At 52.2% G+C, this 18,711-nt stretch overlaps 2 protein-coding genes across 5 annotated transcripts in view; both read right to left on the reverse strand.

Annotated features, from left to right (window-relative positions):
- Nucleotides 1–2,784: 2,784 nt before the first annotated feature.
- On the reverse strand, nt 2,785–12,217 carry A3GALT2 (alpha 1,3-galactosyltransferase 2; the record flags this gene model as incomplete). Its single annotated transcript, XM_080657744.1, has 5 exons — nt 2,785–3,472; nt 6,216–6,353; nt 6,633–6,722; nt 6,926–7,009; nt 12,195–12,217. 5 exons carry the CDS (start codon nt 12,215–12,217, stop codon nt 2,785–2,787), a joined length of 1,023 nt encoding a protein of 340 aa, XP_080513870.1.
- A 3,446-nt stretch (nt 12,218–15,663) lies between these two features.
- The window catches only part of PHC2 (polyhomeotic homolog 2), an 83,178-nt gene continuing 80,130 nt past the window's right edge, over nt 15,664–18,711 (reverse strand). For all 4 annotated transcript variants that reach the window (XM_080657746.1, XM_080657748.1, XM_080657747.1 and 1 more), the window contains one exon: nt 15,664–17,105. In XM_080657746.1, coding sequence (XP_080513872.1) covers nt 16,951–17,105 — 155 coding nt within the window. In that variant the 3' untranslated portion in view covers nt 15,664–16,950. The remainder of the gene's footprint in view (nt 17,106–18,711) is intronic.

Consider the following 18,711-nt stretch of genomic DNA (forward strand, 5'->3'; position numbering starts at 1 on the left):
GGGAGCAGTGGAGGCTGTTAAAACTGCGAGTCTATGCGAACACTAACTAAAGGATTCAGGAGACCTGGAGTGAAATCCCACCCTCTCAGGCCTCAGTGTTCCCAATTGTCCCACAAAAGCCCAGGGCTGTCAGTGGTTACCTTTCCTGTTGCCTTGGCTCTGGGACCACCTTTCCTGGAGGACCTGATAACTTCATGCTCCTATTCGGAGCCTGTGTTTTCCCCGGTTGAGGACAGCAGCCATGGTTGAGGAAACATCTCTCCTAGACACTGTGACCAAACAGACCTATGAGCCCCAGAACAAGGAAATGTCATTTTTGTAAACATTGATGCTCCAGGAAAAATGCCACGAAGACTTTTGGAATAGCTCATTTTATTATGATACCAACAAGAGAACTCCCATCATACAGAAAAGCATTATAAAGGTTTATCTGAGCCCTGGCCAGTATGGCTCAGTTGGTTGGGCGTTCTCCCAGGAGGTTGCTGTGCATCCGGATGGTGCTGGTTCGATTCCTGGTCAGGGCACAGGCCCAAGTTGCAGGCTCCATCCCTGGTAGAGGGTGAGCAGGAGGCAGGCAGCTGATCAATCTTGTGCCATTGATGTTTCTTTCTCGCTCTCCCCCTTCCTCTCTCTCTAAAAATCAATAAACTTCTTAAAAACCATCCTAATAAACACATTTAAAAAAGAAAGAAAGAAAGTAAGAAAGAGTTGCCCTAGCCCGTTTGGCTCAGTGGATAGAGCATCTGTCCATAGACTGAAGGGTCCCGGGTTTGATTCTGGTCAAGGGCATGTACCTCGGTTGCAGGCTCGATTCCCTGTCCTGGTGCATTCGGGAGGCAACCAGTCGATGTGTCTCTCTCATATCGATGTTTCTCTCTCTGTCTCTCCCCATCCCTTCCACTCTCTAAAAATCAATGGAAAAATATCCTCGGCTGAGGATTAAAAAAATATATAAATAAACAAGTAAGTAAATAAATAAATTGCCCGGCGATTGTGGCAGTGGTTGAGCTTCAGCCTATGAACCAGGAGGTCACGGTTCGATTCCCAATCAGGGCACATGCCCAGGTTGCAGGCTCGATCCCCAGTGTGGGGCCTGCAGGTGGCAGCCGATCAATGATTCTCATTGATGTTTCATCTCTTTTCCTCTCCCTTCCTCTCTGAAATAAAAAAAAATAATAAATAAAAATAAAAAATTAAAAAAATAGAAAAGAAACGAATTCCTATAAAAAAAAATTTAAAAGAGTTTGAGCCAAATTTTGCCTGGAAACAAAATCTCAAAGACTGAGAAAATGCTCTGCAAAAAGGCAGTTTTGCAGTTCCTTGGATGCATTTAGAATTAAAGAAGAAAAAACGTAAGGAGGATACATAAAATCATTGCTGATAGATTAGGGAGGTGGAAGAAAGCAAAGCCGGCAAATCTCTAGGACTGGATAAGAAGCAAAATGGAGAAACACAGTTTTACATTGGCAGGATAGGACAACTAGTAATTAATAGCACATAGAGATGGTATTGGGGAAACAAGATAACAATGAGGGTTCTGGTGATCTTGCGCCTGTGTTGTGTCCTCGAGGGGTCTAGAAAAGTGATTACTCTGCCATTTCAAAGGTATGTTACCCTAGAGGTAAAAGAACAGTGGACAGGACTCACTTGAGTAAAGGTTGACCTTTGCTAAGGATGCTGTAGTCCTGGGATGTGACTCTGACCATGGCCTGCCCAGTTAGGAATTTAGGATTAGACCATCCTGTGTGGTTGCCGAGCTTATCAGGCCTGCCATGTGGCCCCCTGAACTGGTTATGTCATAGCCCCTTTTTCATTCACAATAATATTACTTAAATATGTACAAACTATGCTTGAGGGCCAGGGAGGTGAAAGGTCAAAGCCAAGGAGCTGGATGCCACTGGCATCCAGTTTCCTCATTTAAAAAAAATGGGGGGTTGCTGACGGGAGGCGGGGGGGCTAAAACATCTCTTCAGGTGGCATAGACTAAATTCAGTAAGGTCAGAGGTGAAAGGTCTCTATGCCTCAGTTCCCTGCAGAAAGTGAGGGAAAAGGCGGCTTGCAAGTGAGAAGCTCCCTTGCTGAGTTGTTTTTGCTGTTTTTTTTTTGCCTTTTTGTAATGCAAGTGCCCAATGAAGCTTTGATTGCCAAGGCAGGCACGTCCAAGAGAGCAGCTATCGGCCAATAAACCAGGGCCAGCCACAGGAGGAAAGAACCAGGCTGCACCCCCGACTGACGCTCCTGTGTTTGAGAGATCTTGGTTGATTTCAGTAACTAATCACTTGGGCCACTTGTTTTTCTCTTCCAGAGCTTTAAATCCCCGCTCTTACATGTTGAATTCACCAACAGCGTGAGTCCACGAAACCCTAGAACCCCACTCTCGATCCCAATAAAAGGGAACCCGGGCCTGCCCTCTCTCCACCTGAGACCTTGCTGTGTGGCTCCAGGTGTGCTGTGTAACTTCAGGTCCTGAAAGTCATTTTCTTCAGTGTCCTAATGGCTTTTGCTGAAGAACCACATGCGCAGGCCCAACCACAACGTTGTCTGCGCATAGGCTGGGACCAGCGCAAAACACTCTCGAAGGCCAGGGCGTCTCCCACCTCCCGTCTGGGCACCTGCAGGAGGTGGTAGGGCTGCTTCCAGCCCATCTCTCCCTGTCCTCCAAAGCGCCATGCTGCTTCCAGAAGGGACCCCGATGGCTTCAGGGTCTCTTCTTGCTGTTCCGCTCACTGCGCATCTTCCCAGGGCCCAGGTGTCCGCAGGGGGGGCGAGGCCTGGCCCTGGCTCCTAGTCGCGCACCAGGGTGTAGTCCTTGGGCGCCCAGAGCAGGCGCGGGCGGCGGATCTCGGCTCGCCGGCCTATTTCCGGGCACCAGCAGAACTCAGGCGACAGCACCTTGGCGGGCTTGTGCAGCCAGAAGTACTTGTTGAGGTGGCTCTCGTCGTGCCAGCGCGCCTCGAGGCCGCGCGCGCGGTCCTGCTGCTGGCCCCTCGCGCAGTGCGCCGTCAGCCGGCGCAGCGCCTCCACGCTGCCCCCGAACAGCGCCGCGTGGTAGTAGAAGTCGCCCTCCCCCGGTGCCAGCGCGGCGGCCGAGCGCGGGTCGCTCTCATAGGGCAGCAGCCTCCGCGGCCAGTGGTAGTGCCAGGCGTGCAGCTGCGCCACCGAGTCGGCCAGCGTCTCGGGCCCGAAGGCGCCGCTGAAGTACTGGTCCACGTCCATGCAGAACACGAAGTGCGCCTCACGGCCCAGCCGGCCGCCCAGCGCCGCGTGCAGCGTGCGCATGCGCTCCATCGACACGTCCTGCCAGCGCCGCTCGCGCAGCACCCGCTCCACGCGCAGCTGGCGGCCAGGGCCCAGGGGCAGGCGGGGCACGGCGGCCGGGCGCTCCGTGAACACGTAGTAGACCACGCGCTGGCCCACCATGAAGTACTGCTCGGCTGTCTCCAGAAAGCGCGCCAGGTACTTCTCCAGGTACCTGCAAGGAGGGTGGGGGTGGGCTGGGGTGGTGTCATCCTGGACAAGGCGCCCTGCACAGCCTTGACCCTCCTCCTCATCCCCCCGCCCTTTGTCCTCTGCCCTCCCCTCCCCCTGACTGGAGCTTTCCTGCTCCTCCGCATTCAGGTCCTTGTGAACTTGCAACCTCAGTCCCTGGAGCTCCTGAACGCTCCATTCCCCAAATCGTGCAAGCCATTAAAGATGATTGCAAATTGTTTGCCACTCGTGCCCTCAGGGGCCCCGTCTTCCTTCCCTTGAACACGGCTCTCCCTGACCGCGGTACCAAGGAAGTGGTGCTGCGCTGGCCTTCAAAGGGCTGATCGTGTTAGCCTTTGTCTCTTTAGCGCTCTGGGCCTTTGTTTAATAAGTTCCAAATTTGAATGTTGCATTGATGTGAGGAAGCCCACACCAGCCGCACAGAGAGGCTGTGTGGAGAGAGGTGCCCCACCAGTCTTTAGCAGTCGGTTATCCCAGGAGAGACCCAGACATTGGGGAACAGTGGAATGCTTCCTGTGGAGCCCTGTTGGAATTCCTGGCCCATAAAATCATGAGCTATAATCCTAACCTATATAATAAAAAGCTAATATGCAAATCGACTGAATAGGGCAGTGGTCGGCAAACTGTGGCTCGCGAGCCACATGCAGCTCTTTGGCCCCTTGAGTGTGGCTCTTCCACAAAATACCACGACCTGGGCGAGTCTATTTTGAAGAAGTGGCGTTAGAAGAAGTTTAAGTTTAAAAAATTTGGCTCTCAAAAGAAATTTCAATTGTTATACTGTTGATATTTGGCTCTGTTGACTAGTGAGTTTGCCGACCACTGGAATAGGGGAATGACCAGTCGCTATGATGTGCACTGACCACCAGGGGGCAGACGCTCAATGTAGGGGAGCGCCACTCAGCCAGAAGCAGGTTCATGGCTGGCCTCCGCGGCAGTGCTAAGGATGTCCGACTGCCGGCTTGGCCATCAGTCAGCCTATCCCCTAAGGGCTCCCGGACTGCGAGAGTGTGCAGGCTGGGCTGAGGGACCCCTTCTCCCTTACCCCGAGTGCATGAATTTTGTGTACCGGGCCTCTAGTGATAAATAATTGTTGTCTTAACTCCCTAAGTTTGTGGTAATTCCTTACCAGAACATTTGTAATATTGGAGACTTTGTATTAAAAGATTTTGGGGTCCCAGGGTTCTAAAATAATAGTAATAATGCCTAATATTTTTGAACATTTATCATGTGGCAGACAGTGTTCTCAGTGGAGCGTTTAATCCTCACCATTTATTGTTATCGCTATTTTTGAGGTGAGGAAACTGAGCCACAAAGAGCTTTCGTGCCTGGTGCACGCATACACACAGGTGGGAAGTTGCAGAGCTATGATCTGAACCAGCTTGGCATTCGGGACAGAGCTTTTACCTGCCCTTGCTCTATTCCTGGTAGGTCCGTGAGGAACTGGAATCAGAGACCCTGTAAGCCTCAGCCTCCCAGGGTGTTAGACTCACAAAACCTTGGAATTCAGGACCTCAAGGCCCTGGAATTTCTGGACCCCGAGATTCTGCCCCCTACATTCTGCCCCCTACGGCTGGTGCAAGAACACCCTCCTAGATACTTAGTATCCAGAACAGAAGTGGAGCACAAGGTTCTGCCCACCTGGCCGATGGGTCAGCCCTTAGTCCTGTTTGCCCCCTAACTCCCAGGCACCGTCTTGGCTTTCTCTCCCTTCTGGATTGTGTAGTTCAGAGTCCTGGGGTACTTGATAATAGAATTCCTTCCCCACATTCTCTTCCTGGATGCCAAACTCTCACTGCCTTCCCAAAGCAGTCTGTTGCATTATTACAAATGCTTCCTTTAACTGCCTTGAACTCTACCTCCGGGTACCTTACTTAGGGTTACATCCGGTTGTCCCCTTTGCATCTGGAAAATGGGCACCCAGCTTGGACAACTGCCATCCATAATGGGGATGTCAGTGCCCCTGGGATTTCTCCTCCACCTCCCACTCGGCTCCTTCCCCGTACCGCAGACTCCTCTCCTACAGCGAGCGATTCTGTCCTCTACGTTCCTCAGTCACCTAGCCCCATGTCTACTCCCTTGGCCTGCTCATCATCAGTCTGTCCTACTCTGTGATCCCCCCATCCTTCCAGCCCACTTCCTGTGATATCCCTCCCCAGCAGTCCTACCCCACTGAGTGCGCAGGTTTGAACCCCTTTCTCAGCATCCCCTCCTCTCTTCACTTCCCTCTCTACCCAGCTCAAGATCCACTCCCTTGCAGAAACCCTCAGCTCCCCTGCCTCTTTCCCTCCATTTGGCTTGCTTGGCAAGCCTCCACCCTCCCCGTATCGCCTCTGAGCCACTGACCTCAGTGGGCAATTACTGCAGCCACGCCATTTCCTCTGTTCACCCAACTGCTCTCCCCTCGTCTCACCATTCTCACATGAAAGGCGTCATCATTTTCTCACCACAAACCCAGTGTCTCCAAATGGACGACCAGCCCCATGGCAGGTTCTTTGCAGGACATGGAGTTGAGCCCCTGGCTGCCTGTGCTGGGTGGGCTGCACAGTGCTCGTGTCCAGGTAGGACAGGCAGGGGATGAATGGGATAGGGGTGCTGTCTTTGCCTTCTGAATCACCTTGGGATCCTCTGGCACAGCGAACAGGGAGCCCCACTACCCATATCACATGCCCCCCCCCCCCCCCACACACTCCCTGATTGACAGCCCTGCTCCCCTCCCCAGGTCTTACCTGCCTACAGCAAAGACAGTCAGCCCAATGGTGAGGTTCTGCTGTATAGCCTCTTGTTGGGCCACATCTGGATCAAAAGTGCCATCCCAAATAATGGGGGCCCCCCAGGAGGTACAGGTCAGGACTTCAGGCCGGGCCCTGGCCAGAGCAAGGATGGGAGATAGGGTCCATCTGTCCACCCACTTGGTGATGCTCACTGCCATCTCCCCATGCTGGGCCCTAGGGACCCCCAGGTGGGGCATACCCAGTCCCTGGCCCGGAACCAACACGAACAGATCCCAAGATGTGCAACCCACTGAGCCATTGGGTGGAGAGCCTGGCTCTGCCGGGGTAAGGGGTAGGAGGGCAGGGACGCTGGAGCACATACTGTAGGGCACCATGGGAGATCTCAGGGTGGGAGGGGCTGTATCTCCTTACCAGAGATGCAGGAGACCTGTGAAGTTGTCTCGCAGCAGGGGCATTCTGGCCAAAGGGCAGGTGCCCATGGGGATGAAGGTTTCCAGATGCCTGTTGGGCGGGGCAGCAGTGAGGGGCATGCCAGCCTGCTCAGCAGCCCTGTCGCTCTGCTCCTTACAGGGAGGGAGAGCCCACAGGACACTTGAGTGGGCTGGGATGGTCACACCCCCCAACCCTCAAGGGGATGCTTGGGAAGCCCCACTCTAACCCTGTCCCGGAGGGCCCCCCGGAGCGCCGGGGAGAGGAGGTTGTACCTGGCTGCAGGGAGCCCGTACAGGAGCAGCCCTGAGAAGCTGACTGCAAGTAGGATCAGCCACCTGAAGATCCTCTTCCGGGCCCTGGGGATGGGGCGGGGCAGCGCAGCACACGATTTACATTTATGTTTGTATTTATGTACACACAGATACCTACGCACACGTATGAGAAATCTTGTGCAACTTAATGTTTCATTTTATTATTGTTAATATTATTATGAATACGAATATATTCTCTTCACATGTATATTCAGAGATTCACGAGGACATGCAGTGCGAGGTCCTTCCTGTCCCCAGACACCCAGCTCCTCTGCGGGGGCGCGGCCAGTGTCGCCAGTTTCCTGTGTGTCTTTCCAGAACGAGTCTGCACAGGCAGGCCCTGTGGTGAATATGGGAGCAGATTCTCCACCCCACCCGCCCTCCCCCTTTCTTTTTCTTTTCTTTTTTTCACCCTGTAATGATTTTCATCTCCTCTTTCTTTCTCCCCACAGATGGTAGCACAGTAGATAATTCTGCATCTTGCATCTTCCACTTACATAATGTCTTTGAGGTTATTCCACCTCAGTACTTAAATCCGCTTCCTCACCCTTCTTTCCATTAATTGGCAATAGCATAATGTATCTGACCAGGTCCCTTCTAATGAGCATTTAGATGTATATCCTTTGCTTTTACCAGTAGTGCTGGGGGGCACAGCCTCAGGCAGGTTTGGGGGATGCTAACATTAGGTGTGGGGTGTTTAGTCTGGGAAGGGGCTGGGACTGACCTTGGATGGGAGAGAGTCTGGGAGGAGAAGCAGGGAAGTTTGTGACTGGTGGCTGGGAGGTGAGAGCTAACTCTTGGGGAAGAGTTGCCGGGCTGCGTGGAGGGCAGCTGTGGTCAGGGACCAGGTGTCTATCGCGGCTCCGTCACCGGGCTGGTTCCTCCAGCAGAACTTAGCAGCCCCGTTCCTGGCTCAGAGGCGGTGGACTAGGATTTGTCCCTGGCTGGTTGTTTTCCAGGAAGGGGGCCAAGAGTTGAGAATCTTAATAAGCTCCTTCTGGGGGTCTTATCCAGCTCTTTGCATCTCTGATGTGTGCCTCTGTCTCTGGAGAGGCTGGACCCCCATGGTGAGAAGCATAGACATTGGGACCAGACCCTTGGGTTCGAATCCCAGCTCCACTGCTTACTAGCTGCCTGAGCAGGGGCAAGGCTGTGGACGTCTGCACTTTAGTCTCCTCATCTGTAAAATGTGGATAAGAATACCTGCCTCAGAGGGCTGTCATGGTCACTGAGTTATCACATGCTAAGTGAAGAGAACAAGGCTCACACATACTAGTGGCTCAGTAAGCTGTAGCTACTATTATTATTCCTGAGTAGAGTTAATAATAATGTTAGTATACCCCCTCTGCCCCTGCTGTTCCTCCAGCCCCCAAAGCGACCCTGCCTGCTCACCCCTCACCAGGACCATTTTAGCGGCAGCCTCCGTGCCTCCAGTCATTCCCCACACAGCCTCCAGAACATCTCACAAAACACCAGCCCGCCTTACCAGTTTCCACATCACATGACCAGGTAAATCCTCAAAGAAGAAATGCATTTAGTAGTCAAACATGGAAGAGTGTTCACCCTCACTAGTAACCAAAGACATACAAATTAGAACAAGGTGGTTCTAATTTGCCTATAAAATGAGTTCATTTTAAAAAGAAAGAAGCCTGGTGCCGTGGCTCAGTGGTTGAGCATCAACCTGTGAACCAGGAGATCATGGTTCGATTCCCAGTCAGGGCACGTGCCCGGGTTGCGGGCTCAATCCCCAGTGTGGGGCGTGCAGGAGGCAGCCGAGCAATGATTCTCTCTCATCACTGATGTTTCTCTTTCTCCCTCTCCTTTCCTCTCTGAAATCAATAAAAATACGTATTTTTTGAAATTGAAATAAAGAAAACTAGCCACACTGCAAGAACACAGTGCGATGGGCTCTCACACTTGCTGATGGGGGTGCGGTATACCGCAGCTCTTGTGGAAAGCTCCTTAGCTAAGGGGATTGACGCTTTCAGTCTTCATCCCCTTTCATCCAACAACCTCAGCTTCTGGGGTTCTGTTCAAAGGAGATAATCTTCAGCATGGAGTAAGTTTGGACCCGAGAGCCTGCCTCATAGTTGGCAGTTTCTGTTCACTCATGCATTCGACCTGTATTTATGGGCACACGCTCAGATCAAGCACTGTGCTAGGTCAGGGTTTCAGAGGGCCTGTCTTCAGGGAGTGGAGTCAGGAATGTGTGAGTCCACGAGGAGAGGGAAAAGGTCAGGTGACAGCAGCAAACAGATGAATGGAACACAGCACAGTGAAGGCTGTAATTAATATAAATATAAGATGCTATGAGGGCAGCGTGGAGAGTGGCACCTAAGCCTTGACAGGTGGGAAGTCAGGGCAGCCTCCTGGAGGAGGTGACCGCTAAGCTGGCACCCGAGCAGTAGAAGGTGTCCAAGAAAAGAAGATAGTAGAGCGGGAAGGGAGGTCCATGGAAAGGAGGCAACAATGCGCAAAAGTGACCAAATGGTTTTCTTAAAGAGACCACAGCCTCCATCGGACCTCCCTCCTGGAAGTGGGGGGGGGCCGAATCATGGCTGGGGCCTCTGGTGGACTGATCTGGGCATCATTGCTACAGTGACAGAGGACTCCTGGGGGGCACTGGTGCCACCTGATCTCTCCACTTGGATATCTCACAAGCATCTCAAACTTATACGACCAGAAAGGGACTCTCGATTTTCCTCAGAAACCTGCTCCCCACTCAGGTCTCCTCCATCCTGGGACATGGACATCATGATATATACCCCATTTCTCAAACTGAAGACCTCGGAGCCCCCCTTTATTCCACCTGTCATGCCCCACAGCAGTCACCAACAAGCCCCGTGGACTCTCCCACACACACACTCCACTCCATCCATGGGCCTTCACCTCCTCTCATTCCACTCCAGGCCACTGTATGGATAACCTCACAGCACCCCTTTCAGCCTCCCTGCTTCTACTCTTGCCTCCCAACAGTCCATTCTCCAGAATGAACTTTCAAAAACATATTAGAACACATCTCTTCCCTCCTTCAGGCCTCCCAATGACTTCTTCCGCTCTTAGAACAAAACCCGCCCCCTGGGGTCTGGTGTGCAGAGCTCCGTGCATCTGGCTCCTGGGATCTCTCTTGTGCTCCCCTCCTGTGCGCTGGCCCCCAGCCTTCTCGTTCACCTTTGCGTGGCTTGCCTTTCTCGTCATTTGGAATCCAGTTAGGATTCTGCGTGCGCCCTCCTTCACGCCTTGTCTTTTCTCTACCAGTGACTCCGACACCCGTGTCCAGCCCAGCTCTCACTGAACACTGGACTCAGGCACCGTGTGTCTCCTGGACCGCAGTGTCTCCCTGGTGTCCCACAGGCACCTCCAACTCAGGGCTTCCCAAGCTCCATTTGCGTTCCCTGATCTCTTCTTCCTTCTGCATTCTCCGTGGCTGGTCCCCGTTACCCCAGTGGACCCTTCCCGCCACCCCTCCCCTCATAGCCATTCAGTCACAGGTTCCAATTTGCCTCCCCCAGAGAGCTCTAAGCTCCCTCTTCTCCACCCCACTGAACTCTTACCCCTCATTGTTTCTCATCGGATAGGTTCCTGCAACTCTCCTCACTGGCCTCCCAGTCTCCATCCTCCGATTCCTAGATTGTTTTGACTCTGGGTCCTCCCACCTCTATATCTTCGCCCAGATTGCTCTTTTCCCATCAACCACCACCAAGCTCCCAATCATTCCTCAATACCTAGCTTCCTCCTGGGGACGCCTTCCCTGACCTTCCCCTCAACACCCACCCTCCCAAGAGCTCCTTCCGTGCAAACCCCTACTCTAGCACCTGCCAAGCTAGACTGTCTGCCCCACCAGGCCACGCGTTTCCTGTCTTACTAGACTTTGGATCCGAGAGCCTGCCTCACAGTTGGCGGTATTAATAGTTATTTGTCCAGTAAATGAAAGGGGTAATCAGTGGGTTCCTTTCTTCATTCTCCTTCCTAAACTGATGGTTACTCCTTTGCTTAAAACACCGTTTTCTTTAGGGTCCGCTCTGCGCTCTTTCTGAGTAATCCCAGCAGCTTACTGAGGCAGAGGCTGTGCTGACAGTTTTATGTCCCTGTCTCCCGGAAGTCTGACCACGATTGCTTGAGGAAGATATTGTGATTACCTCCATCTTGCAAACAGGGGCTGTGGCTCAGAAGGGTTAAATCATTTGCTCAGGCTCACACAGCTAGTAAGTGTTGGAGCTGAGGTTTGAACTTAGTTCTGTCTGACTCCAGAGCCAGAGACTGGCATTTGGGCTTTTTCTGACCTGGTCCCAGCTCAGCCTTGAGGCTCGTCTTCCAAAAGTCCCTGTTACCATTGCCCATAGGCTTGGCTCCTGCCAAGGCTCCTCACGGTCCCAAGTCAGTGTCTCTCCTACAAAAAGCCTTTCTCTCTCCTCACTCTCCAGCTCCACGCTGAGCTCCGGGAGGGCTGGTTGCACCAGGGCCTTCCCGGCTCCCGGAAGCAGGGTTGCCCAGGTACACAACAGGAGGTACCCTCTGTGGTGCAGGGCAGGAAAAGGCTGGCTGGGACCTTTGCTCTCACTGCTGTCCCAATGCTTATCTTGGGCACTGGGCCTCCACCAGGGCAGCCAGGCAGAGCGGCCCCAGGTGGGCGTGGGCTCAAACTGTCAGGTGTGGGAGGGTGCTGAGACGCAGCCTGCGGCAGGCACCTGCCAACTCCTGCCGCCTTTCTATGCCCCAGCCTGGGAGCCCTTCGTCCATATGGCCGCTGCCTGGCCTGTTCCTTCACATTCCCTTCTCAGATACTTTCCAAAGGACCCCCTCACCCCTCTTCGAACTGCAGAAGGTGGTCCCTCAAGCCCACCTCCTGTCCTGTTCCCTGCACTTCCTCTCAAGAGGGGTTACAGATCCTTCATTAGTTCTTAAGCAGGTACAAGCTTCCAATCCTGGACAGTCACTGGCGTGGGAACATGGAGACCTCTAGATACAGTCGGAGTGCAGCCCCCAGGCCTGCCTTCTCTGGCTCACCAAGGGGCTCAGAGTTAAGGAAGCAAGAGGACTTACCCAGCTCCTCACAGGCTACGAGATCTCCCAGATCAGCCCCTGCCGTCTCTATCTGTCCCGTGGGCCGTGTTCCCTCTTAGAGTCCCCTTCTCCCAGGACCGTTTTGGTGCCTCCTAGGCTGTGCTAGACTCCTTTCAGGTCAGCTGTCCTGCCCCAGCTTCCCTCACACTGGGGGTGCCCCACTCACCTGAGTCCTTCTTTGAGAGCCATGTTGAGAAGCTGGTGGGACAGCCTTCCAAGAACTCTCTCAGCTCAGAGCTGGGAAGAAAATGACCCCGCGTCTGGGACAAAGCAGTTACAGGCCATCTGGAACCACACCCACAGAGGCAGGCGGGGATGAACCCTCGCCTGGCGTGAGACTTAGGAGTGGCACCTGCTGGAGGAGGCTGGCCCCAGGCTGGAGTGGGGGCTGGGAACCCCCTTGGAAAAGAGTGGACCTGAAAAGGCCAGCTCTGATTGGCCAGAGGCTCTGAGCTACTTTGTACTGACTCCCTTTTCCTCTCTAAGCTCCTTGTGCCCCTTCCAATGTCTTCTGGCCTGATCAGGGAAAGGCTCCAGCCCCCCAGGGCACTTGTATCCCGATTGTAATCTTGGACAGTTTACCCCAGGAGTCCTTTGCCTCCTCAGTAAAATGGGGTATAGTCACCCAGGACCGTGGAAGAGCCACACGAGAGAGTGGATAGGGAATTTCTGGAGAGTTTGCATTGGGCAGCGTTTTTTGAAATGCAGGTTCCATTTGATCCATCTGAGAGCCATGAAATCAATTTCATGGATCGTGACCAAGACTTAAAAAGTATGAACAGGAAGAGAATGTAAAAGAAAATACCAGAATGCAGTGTACATAAAGATAGGTATTGTTTTGTGAAATTTTGTTTTCAATTATATATTTAAGTATGTATATGAATGTTGGAAACACTTTTTAAACTGTGGACCATAATCAGAGGTTTGAAAAATTTTGTGTAAAGTGTAAACAGGAACAAAAATATAGGTAAGGATGCACGCTTCAAACGCTGAGAGGGTGGGGCCTTTCACCCAAAGTAAAGAAACAGTGCCCATATTTACCTAAGTCAGTTCCCTCAAACTCACCAGGCCCTCTTTGGGGAATTTAGGTTTCCTTCTCCACCATGCACACCAAAACAAACTCAGGTGTGGCCTGGCTTTCACTATCTTCCAGGAAGGGGAATGTTGAGGTCCAGAGTGGACTTGCCCAGAGCCACCCAGGCCACAGCGTACCTACCCACTTCCTGCAGCGGGAGGGGCAGGGCAGGAGGTGTCCCCAGGTGCCCGCTCCACTAGGTGCCCTCCCCAAGGTCCTTTATGCTCCTCCTCTTCCCCCTCAGCTCAGGGGCTGTGCTGGCCCCTGGTCCTGCTGGCCATTCCCTCTCTCCTGGAACAACCACACTTTCCAGTCCTGGCTCCACCCTCTGGGCTATCAACTGTCGATTCTGTGCCAGACCACGGCAACAAGGTGAATATTGAAATAAAGTGAGCCATGGGAAGTTTTTGGTTTCCTAGGACACAGAAAAGCCATGTTTATACTATAGCCTTTTATTATTTTTTAAATATATTTTTTATTGATTTCAGAGAGAAAGGGAGAGGGAGAGATAGAAACATCAATGATGAGAGGGAATCACTGACTGGCTGCCTCCTGCGTGCCCCCTACTGGGGATGGAGCCTGACACCCCAGTATGTGCCCTGACCAGGTATCAATCCATGTCCTTCTGCTTCATGGGTCGAAGCTCACCTACTGAGCAATACTGGTCAGACTACTGTAGCCTTTTAAGTGTACAATAGCCTTATGTCTAAAATAATGCACATACTTTAGTTTTCAAATACATTATTGCTAAAAATGCTAGCCATCGTCTGAGCCTTCAGCAAGTTGTAATCTTTGTGCTGGTGGAGGGTCTTGCCTTGATGTTGATGGTTGCTGACTGATTCAGGGTGGTGGTTGCTGAAGGATGGGGTGACTGGGGCAATATCTTAAAATAAGACAATGAAGTTTGCCCCAGCTGACTCTTCCCTTCACAAACAATTTCTCTGTAGCATGTGATGCTGTTGGTAGCATTTTACCACAGAACTCCTTTCAAAACTGGAAATCTCAGATCCTCTCAAACCCTGCTGCTGCTTTGTCAATCAGTTCATGTGGTACTCTCGTTCCAACAGTCTTCACAGCATCTTCCTCAGCAGCAGACACAGAGACTCAGAGACCAAATGCTGTTGGAAAATGCTTGCTCAAGGCAAGGTTGCCAGAATCCTTTAATTTGTAAAAAAAAATAAAAAATAAAAAAATGCAGTATTTGTAAACTGCAATAAAGCGCAAAAATGCAAGGTAAGCCTGTAATCTGTTTTTCCTCCTCTTCCAGGTAGTACACATCTTTTATTTTTTTAAAATATATTTTTATTGATTTCAGAGAGGAAGGGAGAGGGAGAGAGACATCAATGATGACAGAGAATCATGGATCTGCTGCCTCCTGCACGCCCCCTACTGGGGATCAAGCCTGCAACTCGGGCATGTGCCCTTGACTGGAATGGAACCTGGGACTCTTCAGTCCACAGGCCAACACTTTACCCACTGAGCCAAACTGGCTAGGACAGTATATATATTTTAAAAATTGGTTTTAGAGAGCGAGAGAAACATCGATTAGTTGTCCCATTTAGTTTTGCATTCATTGGTTGCTGCTTGTACGTGCCCTCATTGGGGATGGAACCCATTAGTGCATCGGGATCAGGACGATGCTCTAACCAACTGAGCTACCCGGCCAGGGCAGGAGTAGCTACATTTTAACAGGCTTTCCAGAGAGGTGCTATCAAGGTTAGGGTATTGGCTCTGTGTGGGCTTGATCGTCCAGGGCCCCACCCTTAGATTCTCTGATTCAGTAGGTTGGGCCCTCGGCCTAAATCCTATGTTTTAAACAAGTGGAAACACTGAAGGAAAAACCTAGAGCAGGGTCAGGAGCAGGCCAGCTGCCCTTCTCCCTTCCCCTGGGATAGGTGCAGCGAGACGTAAGCTCCATGCAAGCAGGCACAGTCCTACTCGCCTCCAAGGCCTCGATGCCAGCACAAGGCCTGGCTCACAGAGGCCCAGGTCAACACAGCCCGTCCCACCACCCCTCACATCCTGCTGGTCTGCACGCCCACCTTCATGCTCCTGCCTTTGGGTGAGCTGCCTGGGTTTGGAACGAGCTTTCTCTTTCATTCGAGGCTTAGCTGTTACGGCCTGAGGGACAATGACTTTCTAAGAATTTGCTATTCCAGCATCCAAAAAATGCTCAGAACATGCTGAGTGAACCAGAGCCATTCCAAGGGCTCTTCTGGAAACAGCAGCAACAATTAAAGGTGTCGGCTAGAGGATGGGAGTCAGGGTTTTGCCTAAGGTGTCCCAGATATCCCCATTGGGTTCTTGTCTCCCCAATGGGAATGGTGGGTATGGGGCTCAGAGCTGAAGGGGCTCTGGACCCTCCACTTCAAGGGACACCCGTGTGAGGAGACGTAGAATCTGCCACCCCTGTGAGGACTGGGGATGAGGGTGCCCTCAGTGGCCCGGCCCAGCTAAGTGCGGAGGAGATGCTGTCCCAACCAGGGACCCACCCCGCTCCCGCCACTCAGGACCTATACCTGTAGGGACAGGCATCTCCAGGAAAGAAAGGCATAAAAAACAGATTTTACAGATTTATTTTTAAAAAACAAAAACAAATGGTTAAAAAAGTCCTTCATTTCCAACCCTGCCAGGGGTGTGAGTGGGGTACAGAACAAGCTGAGGAAGGCAGCCCCCTCTTCTGGGGAGAGGCCCCTCTTCTCCCCGCCTCTCCCCCCGACTGGGGAGCTACCGAGAACAGGGCAAGTCAGAGGCAGGCCTCGCCCTTCCTGCCCTGCCTCCTCCACAGGCAGCTCTAATTGCTGCTAGCAGGTTCGCAAGGCCAAGTGTGGGAGTGGGAGGCCAGAGGCTGCCTTCTCCACATCAGTGGTCACTCCAGCTCTTCTCTCCCTCAGAGGTTGTCTGGGTCTCACCACTGGGCTCCCAGGGCGGCGGGCAGGAGGCTCAGCCTGACCCAGCCCGCCCACCAGCACTGTGGCCGGCAGCTTCTTTAATGCTGTGACAGCAGGGCAGTCGGGGGGGACTTCACAGTGTGGGGAAGGGACTTCAGAGGCATCATGGCCAGCCTGGAGAGGAGCATCTAACTTTGTCGCGTTCTGATCTTGCCTCTCTGCACTGGGGCCGCCCTTCGTTTCTATTCCCCAACCTGAGGCCGAGTGGAGTCCAGGACAAAGCACTAAGTGGCTGTTTGCTACAAAACACCTGGAGATGCCAGAGGGTGGTTCTTGGCCTATCTGTCAGTCCAGGTTCCCACACAGTCATACAGTCACACACACAGCGTTTAAGGCGTCTGTGCCAGCAGGCATGGCAAACTGGGCCCAGCTTCTCTCTCTCCACCTGCAGAGGGTGAAGGGGGAAACACCTGGCTGCTTCAGAAACAAGCTGAAGGGGGAGAAGCTGGCGTCAGGAGAGTTAGCCAGGCCTGGAGAAGCAAGTGGGAGGAAGGCAGGAAGGGCTTTCAAGGCCTCTATCCAGGCCTGACAGCTGCCCTTGGAAGTAACCCAACTCAGGTTGGGAGCCCTGACCATATACCCCCTGGAAAATGGGGGACAGAGAGGGGAAGAGAGCGGGGCTAGAGTGTTGGGACTTTGGAGGAAGCCAGTGCTATCAGTATTTACAAGCATAAAGCCCCATCTTCTGCGCCACCTACCTCTCTGCCCCTCCCACAGAAAGAAAGGCCCCTGAGAGCCACTGGGAGGTGCCAACACCTCCCTACCAGCCATGCCCCACAGGGAGAGCCCCTGCCCTCCGACTGGCCCCACGTCTGGGCCCCTCAGGAATGTCTGTCTGGCTCTGCTCAGCTGGGTGGAGGCGTCCTGGGCCAGAACCGTGGCTGCCCTGGCCAGCCCTACGAGTCCTTGAGCATGTTGATGCGAGCGTAGATCTTCAGGGCAGGCCCCAGTTTGATGTTCATAGCACTCATCAGATGGTCCTCCTTGAGCAGCAGCAGGGCCTGCCCGTCGATTTCTTGGGCACGGAATTCCTCTGCTATCTCCTGGCAGCCTGACAGGGACACCACCAAAGACTGTCAATCAGAGCCCCCAATATTCACTCTGGCAGTCCCTGCACTGCACACACATTTCATTTAGTCCTCACAACCACGTCCTTATTTTATAGCTTGAAAGGCTAAGTGACTTGCCTAAGGCAGCCGGATCCCAGGATGGCCCCAGATATCACGCCTCCTTAGTTTCCGTGTAGTTGTTCAGAACCCTCCCTCAGTGGACTGGCTGACCTGGGAGACCAATAAGGTGTTGTGGGAGTGATGGCACGTCATTTCTGAGGCTAGATCATAAAGGGCACAGCAGAATCCACCTTGCTCTTTTGGATAATTTAGAGTAAGCTAGTTACCGTGTTGTGAGGACACTCAAGCAGTCCTCTGGAGGCCACATGGCGAGGAACTGAGGCCTCCTGCCCATAGCCAGCCCTCCATGTGAGGCACCGAGAAGTGAATTCTCCGGCCCCAAACCTCAGACACCTGCAGCTCTGGCTGACATCTTCACCAAGACCTTGTAAGCTGTCCAGAACTGCCAGCTAAGCCACTCCATGTTCCTGACCCACAGAAACCTTTAGATAATTACTCTTTTAAGCCACCAAGTTTTGGGGTAACCTGTTTCACTAAAAATAATGCAGGTTTTGGTACTTAGCAGAGGGCTGCTGCCATAACAAAACCCTAAAAATGTGGGCGTGGTCTTGGGAGTGCCAGTGGGTGGGAGCTGGGAGAACTGAGAGGAGAGTGTTAGTGAATGGCTAAGGCGCCTTCACAAGACTGGAGTTTGAGAAACTCCTGGGGAGGCTTAAAGGAAAGTGAGCAAACTTAGTGGAAACTGGAAGAAACAGATCCTGGTTGTGAATTAGAAAATGCAGCCACATGTAAATTTAATATACCTAATGAACTGAGGGGTCCAGCTAACATTTTTAGGCAGAATTTTGAAGGTGTTGCCTGGCTTCTTTTTTTTTTTTTTTTATAATATATGTATTTTTTATTGATATCATTGATTGGTTGCCTCCTGCATGCCCCACAGTGGGGATCTATCCTGCAACCCGGGTATGTGCCCTGACCAGGAATTGAACCGTGACTCCAAGTCAGTGGTTGACACTAAACCACTGAGCCACACCAGCCAGGCTGCCTGGCTTCTTACTGCTGCTTAAAACAAAAGGAGAGGAGAGAGATAAAGTAAAGGAAATCTGCTATAAAGGAGCCAGGATTTGCTGGTTTTGAAAATCTCTAACCTCTCTATATGGCAAATGATGCTAAAATTAAGAAATGGTTTCTAGGCAAAGATCAAATACAAGGCATGGTCAAGAAAAGATGGTCTACCGATGAAACTGAGACTGTGACTTAAATCTTTTAAGACCTCAGAAAGATCTAAGATGCTGCCTAGAGCACAACTGAATAAAAAAAACTCTCTAAGGATGTTATGGGCGTGCCTCACAGATCCTCTCCACCCAACAGCAGGGCTTCTATGACCATTCCCTGTCCCACAGCTTCAGAAGAAGCCCAATGTAGAGAAAGTTCATCTTGAAGACTTTCGTGAGTATGGTTTTTGTCTTATGAAGTGAGCCCCCAACAAGATACATGGGGAGCCAACAAATATTTTAAGAGAATCAT

The sequence above is a fragment of the Plecotus auritus genome (assembly GCF_963455305.1).
Source record: "Plecotus auritus genome assembly, chromosome: 2".
Lineage (NCBI taxonomy): Eukaryota > Metazoa > Chordata > Mammalia > Chiroptera > Vespertilionidae > Plecotus > Plecotus auritus.